At 60.1% G+C, this 17,711-nt stretch overlaps 5 protein-coding genes across 5 annotated transcripts; 3 read left to right on the top strand and 2 right to left on the bottom strand.

Moving 5' to 3' along the window:
* Positions 1-5,253: 5,253 nt before the first annotated feature.
* On the top strand, positions 5,254-6,644 carry A1Q1_01760 (adenosine kinase; the record flags this gene model as incomplete). Its single annotated transcript, XM_014324799.1, has 3 exons — positions 5,254-5,292; positions 5,460-5,702; positions 5,793-6,644. 3 exons carry the CDS (start codon positions 5,254-5,256, stop codon positions 6,642-6,644), a joined length of 1,134 nt encoding a protein of 377 aa, XP_014180274.1.
* Positions 6,645-6,825: 181 nt separating this feature from the next.
* Positions 6,826-8,157, bottom strand: A1Q1_01761 (uncharacterized protein; the record flags this gene model as incomplete). The annotated part of the gene is made up of 5 exons (XM_014324800.1): positions 6,826-7,259; positions 7,442-7,557; positions 7,605-7,810; positions 7,873-7,926; positions 7,996-8,157. The coding sequence occupies 5 exons, from the start codon at positions 8,155-8,157 to the stop codon at positions 6,826-6,828; spliced, it is 972 nt and encodes a 323-aa protein (XP_014180275.1).
* A 605-nt stretch (positions 8,158-8,762) lies between these two features.
* Positions 8,763-9,921, bottom strand: A1Q1_01762 (uncharacterized protein; the record flags this gene model as incomplete). Its single annotated transcript, XM_014324801.1, has 3 exons — positions 8,763-9,557; positions 9,603-9,723; positions 9,869-9,921. 3 exons carry the CDS (start codon positions 9,919-9,921, stop codon positions 8,763-8,765), a joined length of 969 nt encoding a protein of 322 aa, XP_014180276.1.
* A 108-nt stretch (positions 9,922-10,029) lies between these two features.
* On the top strand, positions 10,030-11,434 carry A1Q1_01763 (uncharacterized protein; the record flags this gene model as incomplete). The annotated part of the gene is made up of 3 exons (XM_014324802.1): positions 10,030-11,075; positions 11,121-11,247; positions 11,333-11,434. The coding sequence occupies 3 exons, from the start codon at positions 10,030-10,032 to the stop codon at positions 11,432-11,434; spliced, it is 1,275 nt and encodes a 424-aa protein (XP_014180277.1).
* A 1,180-nt stretch (positions 11,435-12,614) lies between these two features.
* Positions 12,615-17,583, top strand: A1Q1_01764 (uncharacterized protein; the record flags this gene model as incomplete). Its single annotated transcript, XM_014324803.1, has 5 exons — positions 12,615-13,117; positions 13,168-13,430; positions 13,555-13,941; positions 13,999-17,503; positions 17,541-17,583. The coding sequence occupies 5 exons, from the start codon at positions 12,615-12,617 to the stop codon at positions 17,581-17,583; spliced, it is 4,701 nt and encodes a 1,566-aa protein (XP_014180278.1).
* Positions 17,584-17,711: the final 128 nt, after the last annotated feature.

Raw genomic sequence — 17,711 nt, forward strand, 5'->3', positions numbered from 1 at the left:
ATGCGGTGGACGCAGAGGGAGGGCAAGGTGTGCCTTGAGTTACGAGGGCCGGAATGGGATACACATCCGGCCACTTTGTTCTGCGGCGGCAGCAAATGTGTCGTCGCAGTGCTACGCGCTGCGCGCTGCGCGTGTGCTTGAGGACGTCGCAGTGTGTTTCGGAGCGCACGTTTGGCATCATCGTGCCGCAAGCCGATTGCACGCACGAAACGAACCACTGTTAGACTGGCGGTGCGACGTTCGTACACGAAACCCAGCTGAACCCAGACGCACCCGCCGCTTCGGCGGTGGAACAGGCAACAGAGTTCGTTCCAAGACGTTCAAGCCATCAGCGGGAACAGCTAGGAAAGGTGGTGTTAGGAAGACCGGTACAGGATCGGAAGGAGCATGATCGCTTGGAGCCCGGAGGCATGAGGCAGGGGAGGGAAGGCCAAAGGCGGGAGGGAAGAAGCATCCGGGCCGGAATGACATACCCCAGCTCCCAGACAGACACGAGCCGGACGCGAGGTGAATGCATCCCACACGTTCCGTACGTTCCGGCTGCCGGCTGAAACACATTTCGTCGTTGAAATGGCTTTTATTGACACCTTGCTCCGCGACCGAAATTGCACGGATAGCTACCAGTCAATACTGCGCAGCATCACATGTTCTGTCTGCTTCATGTTGACAAGAGCTGCGCTGCGCTGCATCATGTTCCAACTAGTCTCCAACCTTCGAGCTGTAGTGCGAGCTGCTCTACCAGAGCTGCGTGGCGGCAGGCTCACCGCATCCCGACCTTTCTCCATCCCTGTCCCGGATCGTGTGCATCCGGAGGGAGCAATTCGGAGGACGAGGATGTCATAAGCCAACGCAGTGTCTGTCAGACAGACCTGGCTGACACACTGCATTCGAGCAGACGACGCGTCTGTCCGGCATACTTGTGTGTCATGAAGACGCGTGCAAGGTCACGCAACTGAATGTCCGATTGGAGGGGTTGGAGTTTAGGGTGCCGACTTCCCTCTTGGGCTGTCCCGGCGGCCCGGTGAGGCTGCTATGACATCAACAAGCGAGCCGGACCTCAACCAAGCCCAGCCAAGACCGCATACCAATTAGACCTTGCGCCGGCAGCTCTGCCAGCTCTGCCAGCTCTGCCAGCTCTGCCTAAACCCAGGGTCGAGGGGCGCGGGAAGGGCTGGTGGCTCATTGATGATCGTCCTCTCTTCCTTGGCCGGCTGGGCCCAGTGGCCGTAAACATCACAGAGTCTGCGTGTCCTCGAGACTATTCTGAAGCCTGCCCGACCCTTATAACCCTTGGTCAATGGACCCAGCGTCCCGCCGGCTGAAGTGTCAGCAACAGCGACGGCTACAGACGGAAGACAGATCTCTCGCCAAGATCAGGTTGTCGGGGAGTTTTTCTCATCGGGGACGGACATCTGCCTGCATGGACGTAAGCATGCTCGTAAGCTAGTCGAGTCCAGTCTTCGCGGTATTGCTCCCATGCTCGCAGATGTCTGTCTGGAACCGAAATTCGGACGGTGAAAGGCATCAAAGACAGGTAGAATGAGTGGCCCAGGCCGGTCGAAATGGCGGCCCGTGGGCCGTCCAGCTCACGTAACTCTGCTTCCCGCTGGAGCAAACCCCATTCATGGTCCAGCATTATGCATGTCTGTCCGCCGAGCGTCTAGATCTCTTATCCATGGGAACGAGCGGTGCATGCATTCATTCCAAGTCTTCTGGGCGGGCCTGGGCCGTGCTTGGTCGTGCTTGAGTGGTGCGGAGACAGTGCGGTGCGTACCGTGTCGTGTTCATCTGTGGATCCGTGGTAATTATCCGTGTGGGCGCGATGCTGAGCAGTAGTCGGACAGAGGAGACTGGAGGGACGCGGGCACACTCACCGAACACCCAACGCCACGGGCTGGGATCAGCACGCCAGCCCAAGAGAGAACAAGCTCAGCACGGCCGGCATCAACTTTGACGATTTCCGTTGGACATCCTCCAGCCCTTGAGCGAGGGTGTGGGCGGACGTACGCACGCCGAAACGTGGCGAGTTTAAGAAGCTCGGGCGCTTAGGCGTACGCACGAAGGCACCCGGGTGTGTGCTCGATACAGTTTTGCACTGACCTAAGAATGCCAGAGGCTCAGTGGGCGATTTGGACGTGCCTCGGGCCTTTCTCGAGCTTGCTGAGCTTCGTGCTAAGCTTCTGTCACTCTCGGCCGGTAGGCGGTGCTCTGCTCTGTGCTGTGCTCTGCTCTGCTCCGTGCCGCAGGCGCTGGGATATCTGGTGAAAGCACGCAGTGGTGGTAGCCTGAGGCTTGCATTCCAGCGGCCCATCGGACAGACGAAGACGATACGCATGTGCGCTGATGAAACGGCGCATCGCCTTGCCTCCTTATCTGTCCTTCGTATGGGAGGGCAGGTACTGGCAGGTACGCACTTCGAGATGCACGCACGTACTTGCGTGCGTACTATGGATTTTGACGCTCCACGAAGTAAAAGAGTTGCGCGTGATGGAGCTTGGAACACCAGCTGGCGTAACGCTGCTCCATCGTGCGCAGGGGGGTCAGAAACGCACAGATGGATGGATGTGGAGCTGGGATCGTTCCAGGCTTTCCTCTGGGCTCTTGCACTTTCGATTGTCTCGGGTCTCCTTTCCTCAGATGCGTGAGCACATGAGCGTACCGTAGACGCTGCCTGGGTGGGAGTGGCACCTTCGAGTGGCACTTGCTGAGACTGACATGGCAGTCCTCGCGGTCTTCCCTCATCTTCTTCTCGTTCCCCTGCGACGGTGGCCACTGTCGCAGTCAGTTTGTTTTGCCAGCAGCGCCTCCTCACAGCCGCGAGGGCGAAAGTATCGCACAGAAAGGTCCGTGTAGCACCGCCAGCAGCGCCCACGAACACACCATAAAAGATGACTCTAGTGGTTCAACCACTCGGTTGCGCATCCCGTCCGGCCGCAATACCCCCTCACGAGGACCTTTGAACTAGCCTCGATTAGCGAAGAACCCGTGGCGCTTCCCCCTCTGTTTTAAAATTAGGCCTGGCAGTTCGCACTGAGACGTGCGTTGGCCGTGACTGCCACAACCCCCGACCTGCCTTAGCAACCTGATCACGTTCTCGATCCTGTATGTGCACATGCGGTCGCCGTTGACGGATAAACCTGTAGTGCAGCAACATGATTCCCGGTTGACCAAGATTAAGCCGTCACCCAGAGGGCGAAGTGCCGTGGCTTACGAACAGATGATGGCTGACAAGACCGTCTCGTCCTGTGTGTTCGTTGTGCTGATTCCAGTGAAACTGGCGCCGCATTCCGGCCTTTGCCAGCTGCAGACATTCGGTTCCACACACTGAGGATGGTCGCACTAAGGATCGCCGCACTAAGGGCAGCACACACATGCAGTAAGTCAGGAGGCGTTTCAAGCTCACGTTGGAAGAGTAAAGAATACGCCACCTGAGGGATAGGGTGGCACAGCCTTAGTCTACCAACACCGCTTCTTCCTTATCACCTCCCAGAGGTTTGGTACCAGGGTACGCGGCACAGCAGTAAGTAATGTGTGCAGCTGGAAGAGAAGGGCGGGGTCGACGCGTGCCCCCGCCCTCTCGTCTCCCCTTGTGAATGTGAGGGGATTCCTCCGAGTGCTTGCTGGGACGGACCAATGTGCTGGGGGCATACATGACTTGGACGAACAAGAGGCAACATGCACAGCATGCGCATGCTCGTCACATGCAGAATCAGCTTCCTGACGCCACAGTCACGATTGTGACCCCTGGTAGTCCCTCACGAGAAGGCGAGAAGATCCCCAGTGCGAATCCGTAACGTGGCTGAGGAGGCGTTCACGCTGTGTTTCGGGGGATGCACCCTCGCTTCTCTTGGCACTGTTCAGCCCCTCGCCTCACTTGCCACCAACGATGGTCGCCGCGACGAACTCAGTCAGAACTACCATCTATCATTACATACGCTTCTAGGTTACATCTATGCTACGAGTTCATCTTGGACCTCCACGCCGTCCGCACGTCGTCGTCGACCTTGCTCTTCGTCCCGCGCACATTGCCGAGGTGCGGCGTCTCGTTCCAGCTCAGGATCTCGCCACTGTACCGGCCGTCCTCGTCGTAGTCGACTCGAATGCGCATGATGCATGTGTTCGAGCACCCCGTGGTCTGCTTCGCGTTCTTGCTCTTGAAGCCGAACTTTGTGATCAACACGGCATAGAGCGCCGAGATGTACGCTCCGTGCGAGATGATGAGAATGCGCTCCTCCTCCGGTCCCGGGGAGGATTCCAAGCCAGCAGCGGCGGCGGGTTCTGGCGGCTCATACTTTGGCGCATGAGAGGCCAGAAAGCCCTTTACCCACACGGCGACACGGGCACGGAAACTGATGTCAGCTCATAGAGGAAGATAGGAAGCTCACTCCTCTCTGGTCTCGCAGTCGTCGGGTAGGTCGGCACCCGCCAGCCAGATGTTGCCCTCCAGACTGCCGAGGGCACGCTCGCGCAGCCCGGGGTCCTTCGTCAGTTCCAATCCGGGGTGCTCGCGCAGGCAGATGTCCGCGGTCTGTCATTAGCGCCTCTTCCTTCTTGCCACCCACGTTGTGGGCGGGGTGGGGGACTTACCTCTGTCGCCCGACTCAGATGTGAGCTGTACGCCTCTTTGAACGGTATCGGTGCGAGGTAATCGGCCAGAGCGCGCGACTCGGTGCGTCCTTGGTCATTCAGCGGGATGTCCAGGTTGCCCTGTATGCGGCCCTCGAGGTTGCTGTCGTCAGCCGGCGATCGAAGCTCAGCTCACTAGTCCGTCTGGCCATGACGGCACACATAGATCAAGAGTGTCTTGGCCGGCATGTATTCCCTCTTCACTTTGCCCTTCTCGTCGTCGTCGCGAAGCTCGGTAGAGCACATCGAAAGCGGCAAAGGAAGCGATGTCGAAAGCTCGGACAATAGCAGTGGTCGAAAGAGACCGAGTCGAGATTGGGGCTCCGCTCTCGATCTCTCGATCTCCAGAAGCGAGACCCCAGATACCACGTGCAGAAGAACGCTGGAGAAAAACTGCCAAAAACGCAATCGAAATATTTCTGGGGTGAGACGCTGGAGAGCCAGCCTGGCGGGGCACTGTGCGCACAGAGCGCCAAGCCGCCGCACGGCAGCTGCGCGCCAGAAAGGTGCCGTACCGTAGCGTGGCGTGGGGTGTCTGGGTACCGAGGGCCGGACGCGGCGTGCCATAGATAATGCACGTTTCCGAACAAGTTGGCTTTCCAGACTTTCCGTCAACAATCTTCAAAAATGGCTTCCCCCTCCGTCGTCTGCATTGGTAACCCCCTCGTGAGTATCGGCTTTGCGATTGCTATATGTGGTGCTTGATGCTGTTCGTGCTGCATGCTAGGCACTGCACGCTGAACATCCGGCAACGATGACACGATGAAAAATCAGCCTCGGATGGCTCGATCGATTGGAGAGGTTCTTCTTTGCAGTCATAAAGTCAACTGCAGGCAGCAGTGCAAAAGCTGCCTCTCTCAACAGCTAGCGTGATTTGGCTTCAAGCTAACGTCCAGCTCGACATCCAGGTCTCTGCCGCGCAGGGCCCTGCCTACCTCGAGAAGTATGGCCTCAAGTCCAACGATGCCATTCTCGCCGAGGAGAAGCACATGCCCATCTACGAGGACATTGTCGCCAACGCTGACGTGACCTACGTCGCCGGTGGTGCCGCTCAGAATGCCGCTCGTGGTGCTTCCGTGAGTCTTCCTTCTGTGCCGTTCGCAGCAAGGCTGTGATAGAGGGGCGCAGTGACAACATTCCCCGATTGCCCAAACTGACCCGCACAGTACGTCCTCCCCCCCAAGTCGGTTGCCTACATCGGCTCCGTCGGTGACGACGACCTCACCCAGACCCTCTCCAAGGTCAACGAGACCGAGGGTGTCATCTCGGCCTACCAGATCCAGCCCGCCCCGGCCAAGACTGGTGCCTGCGCCGTCATCCTCTCGAACCACGACCGTTCGCTCGTCACCACCCTCCGTGCCGCTGAGATGTTCACCCCCGACCACCTCAAGAAGCCCGAGGTTGCCGCCCTCATCGACGGCGCCCAGTACTTCTACATCGGTGGCTTCTTCCTCACCCACGGTGTCGAGTCTGCCCTTGAGATCGCCAAGGCTGCCTCGTCCAAGGGCAAGACTGTCGTTCTCAACCTCTCTGCTCCCTTCATCCCCCAGTTCTTCAAGGTCCAGCTTGGGCAGCTCCTCCCCCACGTCGACATCCTGATCGGCAACGAGTCCGAGGCCGCCGCCTACGCCGAGGCCGCTGGTCTCGGTGACGCTCAGCTCCCCCAGATCGCCTCTGCCCTCGCCGCCTCGCCCAAGTCCAACCCCTCGCGCCCCCGCATCGTCATCATCACCCAGGGTGCCGACTCGACCCTCGTTGCCTCGTCGCAGCCCTCGGCTTCGCCCGTCAACCTCTCGCCCGAGGAGGAGAACCCCAAGGTCTTCCCCGTCCCCAAGCTCGCCGACGACAAGATTGTCGACACCAACGGTGCCGGTGACATGTTCGCCGGTGGCTTCCTCGGCGCCATCGCCCAGGGCAAGACCCTCAACGAGGCCATCGAGGTCGGCCACAAGCTCGGCCAGATGTGCTGCGGCCAGATCGGCCCCAAGCTCGAGTTCCCCAAGGTCAACGTCCTCTAAGTCAACACTCGCAACCCCCTAAAATTCCGGCCTCAACGGCTGTTATATCATACTCTGTGATCAGAGACCTGTATTGATACCCCATTAAATATAGCATGCATCATTTCAACAGTGTCCAAGAGTCTCATACAAATACAGATCGATCATGGTTTCTTCTACGGTCTTCTGGTTGGTCTAGGTGTTACGTGTGGTCCCTGTGGTCGGTCGGTGTCTCTGGGGTCAGGAGGAAGTGCGAAGTGTCCGGCGTCGTGGGGGCTGGTGTGTGCAGTCCGTGGCTTCCCGGTGTGTGCGGCCCCGGTGCGTGAGGACCAAGACTGTGCAGGGCGGGTGTGAGCGGCGTGTCCGGGGGCGGTTCGACGATGCCTCTTCGCGCGAGATCGGCGCGCATGCCAAGAATCACGCTCTTGCGCACAGCCACCATCGAGTTCTGGAGGTACCAGAAGCTGGCGAGGGTGAAGAGGACACCGGTGCAGACTACGGCGCGGGAGAGGATGCGACTCGTGTCCGTCTGGTCGCCGTTGATGAGAAGTACGCCCAGGTACACGGCCACGAACTGCTTGGGCAGCGAGAGGATGATGGCGAGGAGGAACTTGGCCGGCTGGGCGTTAGCTTGGGCTGTAGACATCCCAGCTGAAGGATGACAAGGCTGGAGCAAGGGGGCCGGAGCAAGGGGGCCGGAGCAAGGGGGCCGGGATAAGGAGGGAGCGTGGCATACGGGAAAACGGAGGAGGGACTCACAGGAAACCCGCACACAGCGAAGAGGACCGTCGTCGCATGCGTCGGCAGGGCGGACATACGAATGACCCAAGCCGGGAACAGGCCGCCGTCATCAATGACGCGCCGGAGACAGGCATAGTTCAGCGACTTGCGGGAGAACTTCTCAGCCCGGGCCGAGCAGCAGGTGCTCCAGACGCTGGCTGTCAGCTTCGTTCCGATTCCCAAACAGCTGTCCCTACGTACGTGAAGTTGGCCATCTCGCCGAGAATCGTGCCGACCGCGACGATGGGATAGCCCCACTTGCCCCAAACGACGCCGCACGCGACCATGAGCAGCTCGCTCCCCATAAGCGGCGGGAAGTTGAGCACGACCAGCCCCAGAATGGCCAGTACCCAGCCATACTTGACTTTGCGGAGCTCCTCGACGACGGGCGTGAGGTGTTTGATGATCTGTGATTAGCCCTTAAGCTCTTCGCCGCGGTAGTCGACCAGTGGAGCCAATGGAGGATCACCAGGGATCCCGGGGAACCAAACAGCTCCAACCCGCCACCATTTGCCGCTGGAGCCTACTCACTTCTCGATGGTATATGCTGAGCGCGGCGAGGACGCACGACGCAGCAAGCAGCAACACATACCACGGCACCCACTTCCACCTTATCCAGAAACGCCAACTCTTCGCCTTCTTCCAAGTCACGAGGCCGCGGTGGTACTCCTCCCTCTCGGCTTGCGTTAGCTCCGAGTCCGCAATCGCGGCCTCGTCCGTCGAGAACAGGGACGAGTCGGGCGTCGGCGGCCATCCCCCGCCGAAAGTCCCATAACCTTCCCGGCTGGAATTGGGCAGCCCGGCGTCCCGCTCCCGTTCTGGCGTTCTCGTTCCCTTCTTGCGTATCGTCATGATCTTGAGGCTACTGTCGCCTTGAGAGGCTGGTGTCGCCGCCGCCTACGGGCGGATTGGAAGTTGAGTGAGTGTGGAGGTGTGGGAAGTGGGCGGACGATGAATTCAGGTCGAACGGAGACAGGTGACGGGGGCGCGAGCGGCGAACAAACAAACGAGTGGGACAGACAGCAGATAAGAAATTGAAGCTAGCGAGAGAAGGAACGTGGGTTAGTGTACGCGTGTGTGTGTAGTGTGTGTGTGTGCAAGCCCAGTAGTGTCAGCCGTCACGGAAGATCACTCTCGGTCCAGATCGCTGACCCAGCCCAGGGAGTCAAAACAAATGACGTTGTGCGGCGCCTCGCGTCCAGAGATGTTCCGCACTTTGGCTATTTCCGTCTCCCACGGCTATGTCCGCCCACCAACGAGAGGTGTCGCATTTGTGTGGATCTTGTGCTGCTTCCTGTGTGCTTCGTTCGCATGGATTATGTACATCGATGCCCGGCTACAATACTACTACTGAGCGCCCTACTTCGCGTTCACAGGGACACCGAACAGGTCGAGCGAGTCGATGCGCGTCGTCTCGTCTCCGCCCTGGTTGTTCTCGATGAAGATGACGAGACTCCGCACGTTCTGGAACTTGACGTACTTGAGCTCGACACGCTCGCCCTTGGTCTCCTCGGGCTTGAGCTCGAGGACCTGCGTCGGCTCGGCGGACGCGACGTCGTTGAAGTCCATGTTGTCGCGGTTCGCGAACAGCTTTACCGTCTTGGGCGCCTGCTCGGGGCTGATGGCGGCGAAGAAGCTGATGTGCTTGATCTTGACCGCCTCGTTGAAGCGCATGCTGATCAGGAGCTCCGGGTCCGTGTCCGACTCGAGGTACGAGCGGCCCTTGGGTCCGGCGTCGGGGCCGACGATGCTCGAGAGCGGGTGCCCGGACGCCTCGCCGAGACAGCTCAGGCCCGTGCTACTGACCTCGGACAGGAGCGAGCCCTCAACGGGGCCCTTGTCGACGTAAGCCGGCTTGGGAGGCTTGATAGGTCCAGCGAGCCGCTGCACGTTCTGCTGCAGCGCCTGGGGGTTCGCACCGCGGATCTCCTCGACGACACGACCGCCCTTGATGAACTTGAACGTCGGCATCGCGCTGACCTGGTACCGCCGCGCGAGGTCCTGCTGCCTGTCCACGTCCACCTTGCAGAACTTTACCTGCGGGTACTTGTTCGCGAGCTGCTCGTACACGGGGGCGATCGCATGGCATGGTCCACACCACGTAGCGTGGAAGTCGAGGACGAGGAGCTGGTCAGGGGCCAGCGACTTCTGAATCTGTTCGAACTCTAACGTCAGCTTTGCTCAGCAAGCTGGACTTACGGGAAGTCGACTGAATCTCTGTAACGTTAGGAGCCATTTTTGGAGGTCTAAAGAGGCAATGTTCGTTGTCGAAACTCGCAAGATCGAGACACTCTTATCAACAACTAAGTCTTCTGCGCCGCTGCCAGGCTCGGTCAGCACCCAGCACGCTCGGTTACGTCACCAAACGCCGCTTTCTAATCATTCACCGAGATTAGGATCCTAATCGCGACGGGGTAATTGCCATTTAGAAGTTTCTAGGCACTCGGTCTGCCTCGCATGCTAACCGCGTGGCCGATAAGCGGATCTGCTTCCGCTCGCCCTCACGGAGAGGCGCCATTGTCCGCGTCGCGCTGATCACCGCTATTGTGCGGAACGCTGAAGCTGGCAACTAACCCTCTGTCGCTCGCATTCACTCGATACCAACTCATCCGCTACGACAGCCGCCATGGCACCTCCTGCGACCGATTCGAGTCCGCTGTCGGAGGCGCCGTCGTCACCCCTCAGTGCTCCGCCGTCACCGGTCAAGGCTCCCACTCCTGAGCTTGAGCCTCCACTCAGAGCACCGTCACCCGACATCGGTCTGCCCGCGTCTGCGTCAGAGCACGAGCCGACGTCTGAGGCTCATCAGGCCCAGCCTGGACCTCAGGCACCGCCACCAAAGATCCCCAAGATTAAGCTGCGTGCCCCTAGAGCCAAGAAGGGCGCTCCCGAGCCACCTGCGGACAATGAACCGGCTGCTGATGCACCGAAGCGTCGTCGAGGACGGTCCTCGCGCAATGCTGCCGAGCCCGAACCTGAGAAGGAGCTTCCTCCTCTCCCAGCAGACTCCGCCACTGCTCCCACTGAAGAGACGGAGAAGCCAGAGGACGACAACATGCCGGCGAAGAACGACCCCAACGATGACCATGAAGCACCGAAAGTGTCCTCGTCTAAGAGACGACGGATCGTAGACTCCGGCGACGAGGATGATGAGGACGAAGCACCTAAGGCTCGCTCTAAGCCTCAGAAGAAGAAAGCTACGTCCCCGTCCCCCGAGGCTGAGGAGCCCAAGCCGCCTGCGAAGAAGAGGAAGCCGAAAGCTCTCGGCGCAGACGCTGCGGCTAGCAAGTCATCTACGTCAGTCGGTGGAGATGATGGACAAGACGGTTCAGCGAAGCAGGAGGAGAAGGATAAGGCAGAGGAGAAGGAGAAGGACAAGACGCAGCCGAAGAAGCGACCACTTGCGGAGAAGGAGAAGGGCGGTTCTTCCATCAAGCGACCCAGCGCTTCCACACCTACAGCCGTCGGTGGCACACCCAAGTCGGCTGCCGGAACTCCCGTCCACAAACCTATACCTCCTAAGCCAGCCCCGAGACAAAGTCTGCTGGCATCGACCTTGTCCAAGCTCAGCAAGGCGCCGGCTGACGCAGCCAAGTCCAAGGCACCTGACGCAGAAGCCCAGGTGAAGGAACGCCCGAGGGCAGGCGCTTGGACGGAGGAGTTTGTTTTGACGTAAGTCGGCGTGTGGGAATTTGTCAGGTGATTGACAAGCCACAGACCTGAGCAGAAGTCGCAGTATGCGGCTTCGACGGTCAACCGAAAGCGCGACGAGGCCGAGCGCGCAAAGGGTTGGGCGCACCCGCTCAATCTGCAGGAGGCCAAGGATGCGTACCGTGCGGACTCGGTGAGTGTTTGGTCTCGAACGAGCTGTTTGTTGTTTACTCCACGGCTCGTGCGGGGGGTGATGGGCACCTGATCTGACGTTACAGGTTAATGCGTCACATCGAGCGGTACAGGTGCAGGGCGCCATGGGAATCGTGACGACCAGCATGCCATCGAGGATGGTCGCCTGGGTGCTGGCGAACAAGTGAGGTGTCCTGTAAGTTTATCTTCCATTGTATGCATGTATGACTGTACGGCAGGCGCCGTCTCGCACCGCTCACCTCGCTTTCTGACTTCATGATGCCAATGGGTCGCGCCCACGCTCATCGCACCTCGGGACCCGCCGAGTCGAGCGCTCGAGCCGCATCCCCCTCGGATCCGCCACGCCCTGTACGCACGAGCCGGACCAGCCACACTGTACACCCTTGTGAAACATGAGGTTACAACGAATGGTGATGGCCCCAGGGCCAGGAGCTCACGCAGAGAAACGTCTTGGGCTCGATGGCGCGCAGTGATAGCCGATGCGGAAGGGGGGCTTGGGACTGTCCAGGGCCGTAATCGCTGATGCGATTGCAAGATTGGGATGCGCACCATGCACTGACCAGCAATCAAACAAGCACTGGCCGCTGTGACGGTCGTTGGAGGCGTGCACACCAAGCATGCGCAGTGGCATCGGGAGCAGCCGGGTACCGAGGGCGCAGCCACACTGGTGGGACTGATGAAAACAAGAGCCGCGCACTGGACGCGATTGACTTCTTTTAACGATCACCTCACACACAGCACACGGTGCCGCCCACACTCCTCCTCTGAAACCTTCCCTTTGCGACGCTCGTTATTTGATACACCCTCCTTTCCATCTATCTGCCCGCTTTATCACTTAACGACGCACCAGGACTCGACCTCCTCATCTTCCCTCCTCTCCTCTTTCCGTTCACGCTTTCGTCTTCTCCTCCACATTCGCCTTGTCTTTGGGTTCAACATCTAACGACCTCCGTTGCGCGCATTGACTCTTCACCAACCTCCTCTGCGCGGTGAGTAACCATGCACGGCGAGCCTAGTGCGTGCTGACACGACAGCGACCACGATACAACGACCCGGCCCTCTGTGCTCGGCACACGGCTCCTAGTGGCAGCTTTTGCCACTCACGGCAAATAACGACTCGCTCGACTCACGTCTCAACGAAACCCTTACCTTAGTGTGCATTCCCGCTCTTGTTCAAAGCTCGTCGACCCCGACAACGACCGCTTGTTTAGCGCTGTGTTAACTCCCGCTCGCCGATCCTCATTTGTGAATCAGATCGACGAGTTCCCTCAAACGCCACCCCTCTGTGTCACGGCACCTGACGACGTAACGACATCAACACTCAACACACCAAAAGGACCTCTCATCATGAAGTCGGACCAGCAGTCTCCCCGGTCGCACTCTCGCCGGAGTAGCCCGCGCAAGTCTCAGCGCAGTGGCCCCTTCAAGTCGCTCCGTGGCATGTCATCTGGCATGTTCAGCGACGAGCGGCGAACGTTACGCAAGCCCCCGACCACGCGGAGTGCCCGACCCGACTCGACGACGAAAGACATTCTCAAGCCGAAAGCGAAGACGCGCAAAGGTCTCTCCCAAATCTTAGGATGGAAACAGGATCACGGCCCGAGCGAGGCGCCCCCCTTACCCCCGCTCCCGTCATTCGCTGCTGACGGTGGTCTCGCCCCGTTGACCCGACCGCGCCCAAGTGCAGGCCCGGACCCGTTCAGGCAGGTCGAGGGCGGAGCGACAAGGTTGCCTGCAGGTTCTGCAAGGAGCAGGAAGACATCGGAGACAGTTAGGGCGATGACCGCCGAGCGCCATGCAGCGAGCGTGTCCGACGAAGCCCAGGTGGTGGGCAGTCGCCCAGAGAGCACGTGGGTCCACAGGTGAGCTGTTCAATAGTGTGTTCAGCTGACTGTTCCAGCTTGACTGAATATGACGTCCCCTTGACTGGGTCAACGTCAGAGCAGCCGCTGGCCGCTGAAGAGTTACCGAACCGCTTCTCCTCTCTTCGACAAGCTATCCTCCCTCGCTCTCCACTAGCCTTGAATGGGAAGTCCCCACAGAGTGCCTTCGCAAACAGGAAGTCTCTCGATAAGGAGAAGACCCGGTCGCGCATCTGGAAGGCGATCAGCACTCGGTCCAGGAGGTCTACCGTCAAGAGCCAGCAAGGCACTGATGACAAGGGTAAGCTTGTTTATTCAGTCTGTGCTGACCACAGCGCCCCGTGACAATGCGTCTAGACCCTCCTCGCTCCGCCGCCCGTCGCCTCGGCACGTGCCCGCGATCCGTGTCACTCGACCTTCGACAGGCACCGCCGGCGCTGCGACACCGGCCGCAGTCCGTCGCCGACAGAAGTCTCAGACGTCAACCAAATCTGATACGCGGACTCGGTCACCGCGAGACGAGCATCCCGATGCAGCCTCTCGACGCCTGCCGAAGCGCAAGAGCTTAGCTGGCTTGTTCGGCGTGGCGCTGAAGAGGTCGTCGGACATGCTCCGTATGGCACCGTCATCACCCCTGGTCACGCCGCAGTCGTCGCCCAAGGCTTTGCGTCGCCTGGCTGATGCCATCGACGGGGTTGGTCACCACCTCATTGCCGCCTCTGCTGGATCGCAGCCCATGGACATGAACGACACGAGCCCCGATACGGCTGCTTTCTTCAGCCGTGTGGGCAGCCGTGGTGTTGACAACCCCCGTATCATTCGATCGAAGCGTGAGTTAGCTTGACAAAGCAACTGAACTGACATTGCAGAAAGTTTTGATGATGTCTCTGCCGCTACGGGTCACCTGGACCGCCTCGTTCATGCCATCGGCCAGCTCAGTCCAACCAGGCGCCGCCAGTCGACCAGCCCCGAGAGTAAGAGCACATGGTCAAGCAGCTGGAAGAGTGGCAGCCTCTTGTCTACTTCACGTGCCAAGAGCCCCGCTGCATCGCCATCGTCTGGCCGGTTCCGTACGCCGCTCTCCCTCGCTCCGAAGTCTTCTAGTGGCACCGCCACTGCTGTGTCGCCGTCGCCGCAGAGCAAGGTCCGCGACTTCATGCCGACTCCGCCTCGCTCGCCTCTGAACCGGCTCCGCAACGTGCGCCAGGCCAGGTTATCGATCGTGCACGAGCAGGAAGAGAGGGTGCGCCCAAGCAGCTCGACCTTCCGCAGCCGTGCTTCGATCGCACCTTCTACGGCGTCCAGTTCAATCCAACCGCAGAGTCAGCTTGGGCACCCCGAGCGTGACGGCAGTATCCTCATCGGCGTTGGCGCTGGCACTCCCAAACCCGATGCTCGGTCTCTGGAGGTGCCTGTGGCGCCGTACGATGTCTCGGACAGTCCACCTGCCGCGGCTTCGCGGGCAAGCATCCTGCTGTCGCGCTCGGATGACTTCGGTCGTGCGACATTGTATCCGCGTGCTGCCTCCACTATCCGCCGCGCACCAATGCGTCCGGCGTCAACTTCGCTCAGTGCTGGCGATCGTGACTCTTTCGACTTCACCACCGAGCTCGCTGGTCTCGAGAGTGGCACGGACCGCATCAGCTTCATGCAAGCTTTGGAGCAATCGCGCAATCTCGATAGCATGTTCGGCTTGACGACTGCCATCGACCAGCGCCACAAGGTAACCAAATGCTCCCCCTCGATTGTCAAGACCTCCAAGTCTGACTTCTCGCTTCCATTGCTTGTTCCGCTGCAGCCGAAGGAGGCTACGACCTACCGCCGCAAGCCGAAGAGCAGCACGGCACCGTTCGCTGGCCAGCCTGGCTTCTCGCTCCCGCGGCCAACCGTCACTTGGGCACCGCCTCAGCTTCCCCTGCCGCCTCTGCCTCCCGCACAGCGGGCTGAGCGTCCTCAGCATGCCACACACCATCAGAAGCAGCCATCTGCGTTCAGCTTCATGTCGTTATCCAGTCTCGGCGAGCCTATCGAGGGTATCTATCGCGAGGGTCACATGTCGTTCGAGCGCAACTTTGAGGGCATCAGCGACCCTCCCGGGCTTGACCTGGGCTCCAAGGAGTCACTTGCCGACCTGCAAAGTCTCCTCAACCAGGCTGATCGCTCGCTACGGCGCCAGTCGTCGAAGCGACTTCGGCAGACCTCATCCTCTACGACCGACTCGCACCTGCTTGACCCGCAGACGATCCTGTCCATGTTGCAGCCTGCCTCTCGCCAGACGTCGATCCAATCGATGAGTGACCGCCTGCACCAGAACTCATCCTCAACCTTATCATCGGTTAACGAGGCCGAGATTAGTGTCGTCACCGGTCCCCCCATCGACATGCGCAAGCGTCGTCAGGCCTCGGTCTACTCCATCCGCGGAAGCAAGGACAGCAGTGCCACAGTCGTGCCCTCGCCCACTCGAGGCACTCGCGCTCGCATCCCTTCGGATTGCTCAAGTGCCTTCTCTTACAGCCGCATTGAGCGACCCACTCTCGGAGATAGGATGTTCGACCGTGACAGGGACTGCATGCTCGAGGGTATGAGCCCTGTTTCGCCTGAGGCAGCTCTGGGCTTCCGCAGTTTCCAGGAGCAGGAACGCCGCCACAGGGAGGAGTTTGACGACATGCACCCGTACAGCGCCGAGTACTTCTCGAGGGCTCAACGGGCGCAGATGTCGAGCGTCACTATCGACCTGGGCATGGCCTACGGAGCCAAGAAGAGAGACCAGCGCGTTCAGTCTTCGAGCTCGACTTTCGACTTTGGCGACTACCAGCACTCGCAGCGCGGGTCGTCGAACTCGTCATGCCGCGCCTCGGACACGAGCGAGCAGACGGTCCGCCTAAGCATGTCTATGCCCCGCGTGTTCCACTCCCGCGACAGTAGCATCTCAAGCTACGAGACACCCTACGGTGGCGCACTGAACCACTACCTCGAGGAGTCCCCGTTAACCATGATCTCGGATCGCTTCACCGCAGCACTCAACGCGCAAGGCAAGGGTAAGCTCCTCATGTGGTCTTTGGCAGCTGACATTACAGGCCCTAATCGCACCAGTGTCCTTCGTCCCAGGCCTAGATCAATCACTCGCCGGCACCGCCCGCCTCGACTTCAGCTGTCGACGGACAATGAATCTCTCCCCGATCTGATCTCACCTGGCGACACCTCCACCGAAGTGTCGTCGTTGTTCTCCCTCGAGACGCGCAGCTCCGTTCCTCCGAGCGGTGTGCACCCTCAGGGCCGCCTCTCGTCTACCAACGTCGAGGTTCAGCCAACTATACGCGAAGAGTCCTCCTACGGTACCATCCGCACCGGTAGCCCTCGACACCCGTTGGACGCCTCTCACAGTCCCCACGACCTTGAGCCTATGGACTGGCAGCCGAACAGCGTTGAGAAGAGTTTACCCGCCTTCCTGCCCTCGTCGTACCATGACATCCAGCTGTTTCTAGCGCAGTCGCAGGAGGCGTATCGCCCGCTGGACCAGGCTCTGCCCGGTCAAGCGCTCCAGCAGAAGTCTTTTGGTGCGAACAGACCGAGCGTGGCACCTGTCGACCGCGGCGACCTGCCACCTCCCGAGACCCGATACCGCAATATGCGCAGCCGCTCCGACGCCGGCACTGATGGACCCGCCTCCGCTCTGCTGACCCACTTCGCTCGCGACTCTGAGGTTTTACCGAACTCGCTGCGAAACCTCGAGAGGAAGAAGTCGCCCAGCCCCGTTGAGGACAGCAGCTTCCGCTCCAGTGTGACGGATTCGACTCGCCGCCGCAACCTGGGCTGGAGGCGCAAGCGCCACAGCGAGGACATCACGACGGCTCTTGGACACAGTCCTCTCGGCTCCGTCTCGGAGTCGATGATCAAGAAGCTCGGTGTTAACGACTCGTCCCGCGACCGCAAGCCCTCCACTGCTTCCGTCGCCTCGCCCCTGCCGACGTTCATCGCCTTCACTCCGCCGGCGCCCCCGAAGCATGGCTCCTTCCCCTCTCGCAGGGTGATGGTTGACGCTAACGGCTCTCCATTCGCTGGCTGGGAGGATAGTCTGACGGCCCTTCGCGTCCGCACGGGTGACCTCAGCCCTTTGAAGCATGTGGCCGGCAAGCGTCAGCTCACCAGCAAGGACGGAGACGATCGCGATCGTGCGCCGCTAGGCTCCCTCTGGTCCCACAGCGGCAACGCGCCAAAGAGCAAGATCCCTCAGCCTGCCGGCAAGAACCACGGCAACCAGCCGAAACCGAGGGGCCGCACCAAGTCGAAGCCCAAGACGCCCAAGATCATCCCCTTGAAGCACGAGCCGCTGCCCACAAGGCGCCGCGTTTTTGCGGACAAGGAGAATGCCATGTAAGTTGACACTGCCACTGTCCAACTGACAACCCAGGCCCCGAGCCCCTGTAGCGAGAACTGTGCCTAGGCTCATGTAAACCGGCGCCAACACGCCGTGTGCAAGTACGTCTTCGACTGTGTGTGCCACCATCATTCTGTAGCGACCCTCCCGTGTTCACCAGCGACAGCTCGAGCCCCGAAAAAGATGAGCGAGTCCGAATCCACG

This window comes from Trichosporon asahii (genome assembly GCF_000293215.1).
Source record: "Trichosporon asahii var. asahii CBS 2479 unplaced genomic scaffold scaffold00050, whole genome shotgun sequence".
Lineage (NCBI taxonomy): Eukaryota > Fungi > Basidiomycota > Tremellomycetes > Trichosporonales > Trichosporonaceae > Trichosporon > Trichosporon asahii.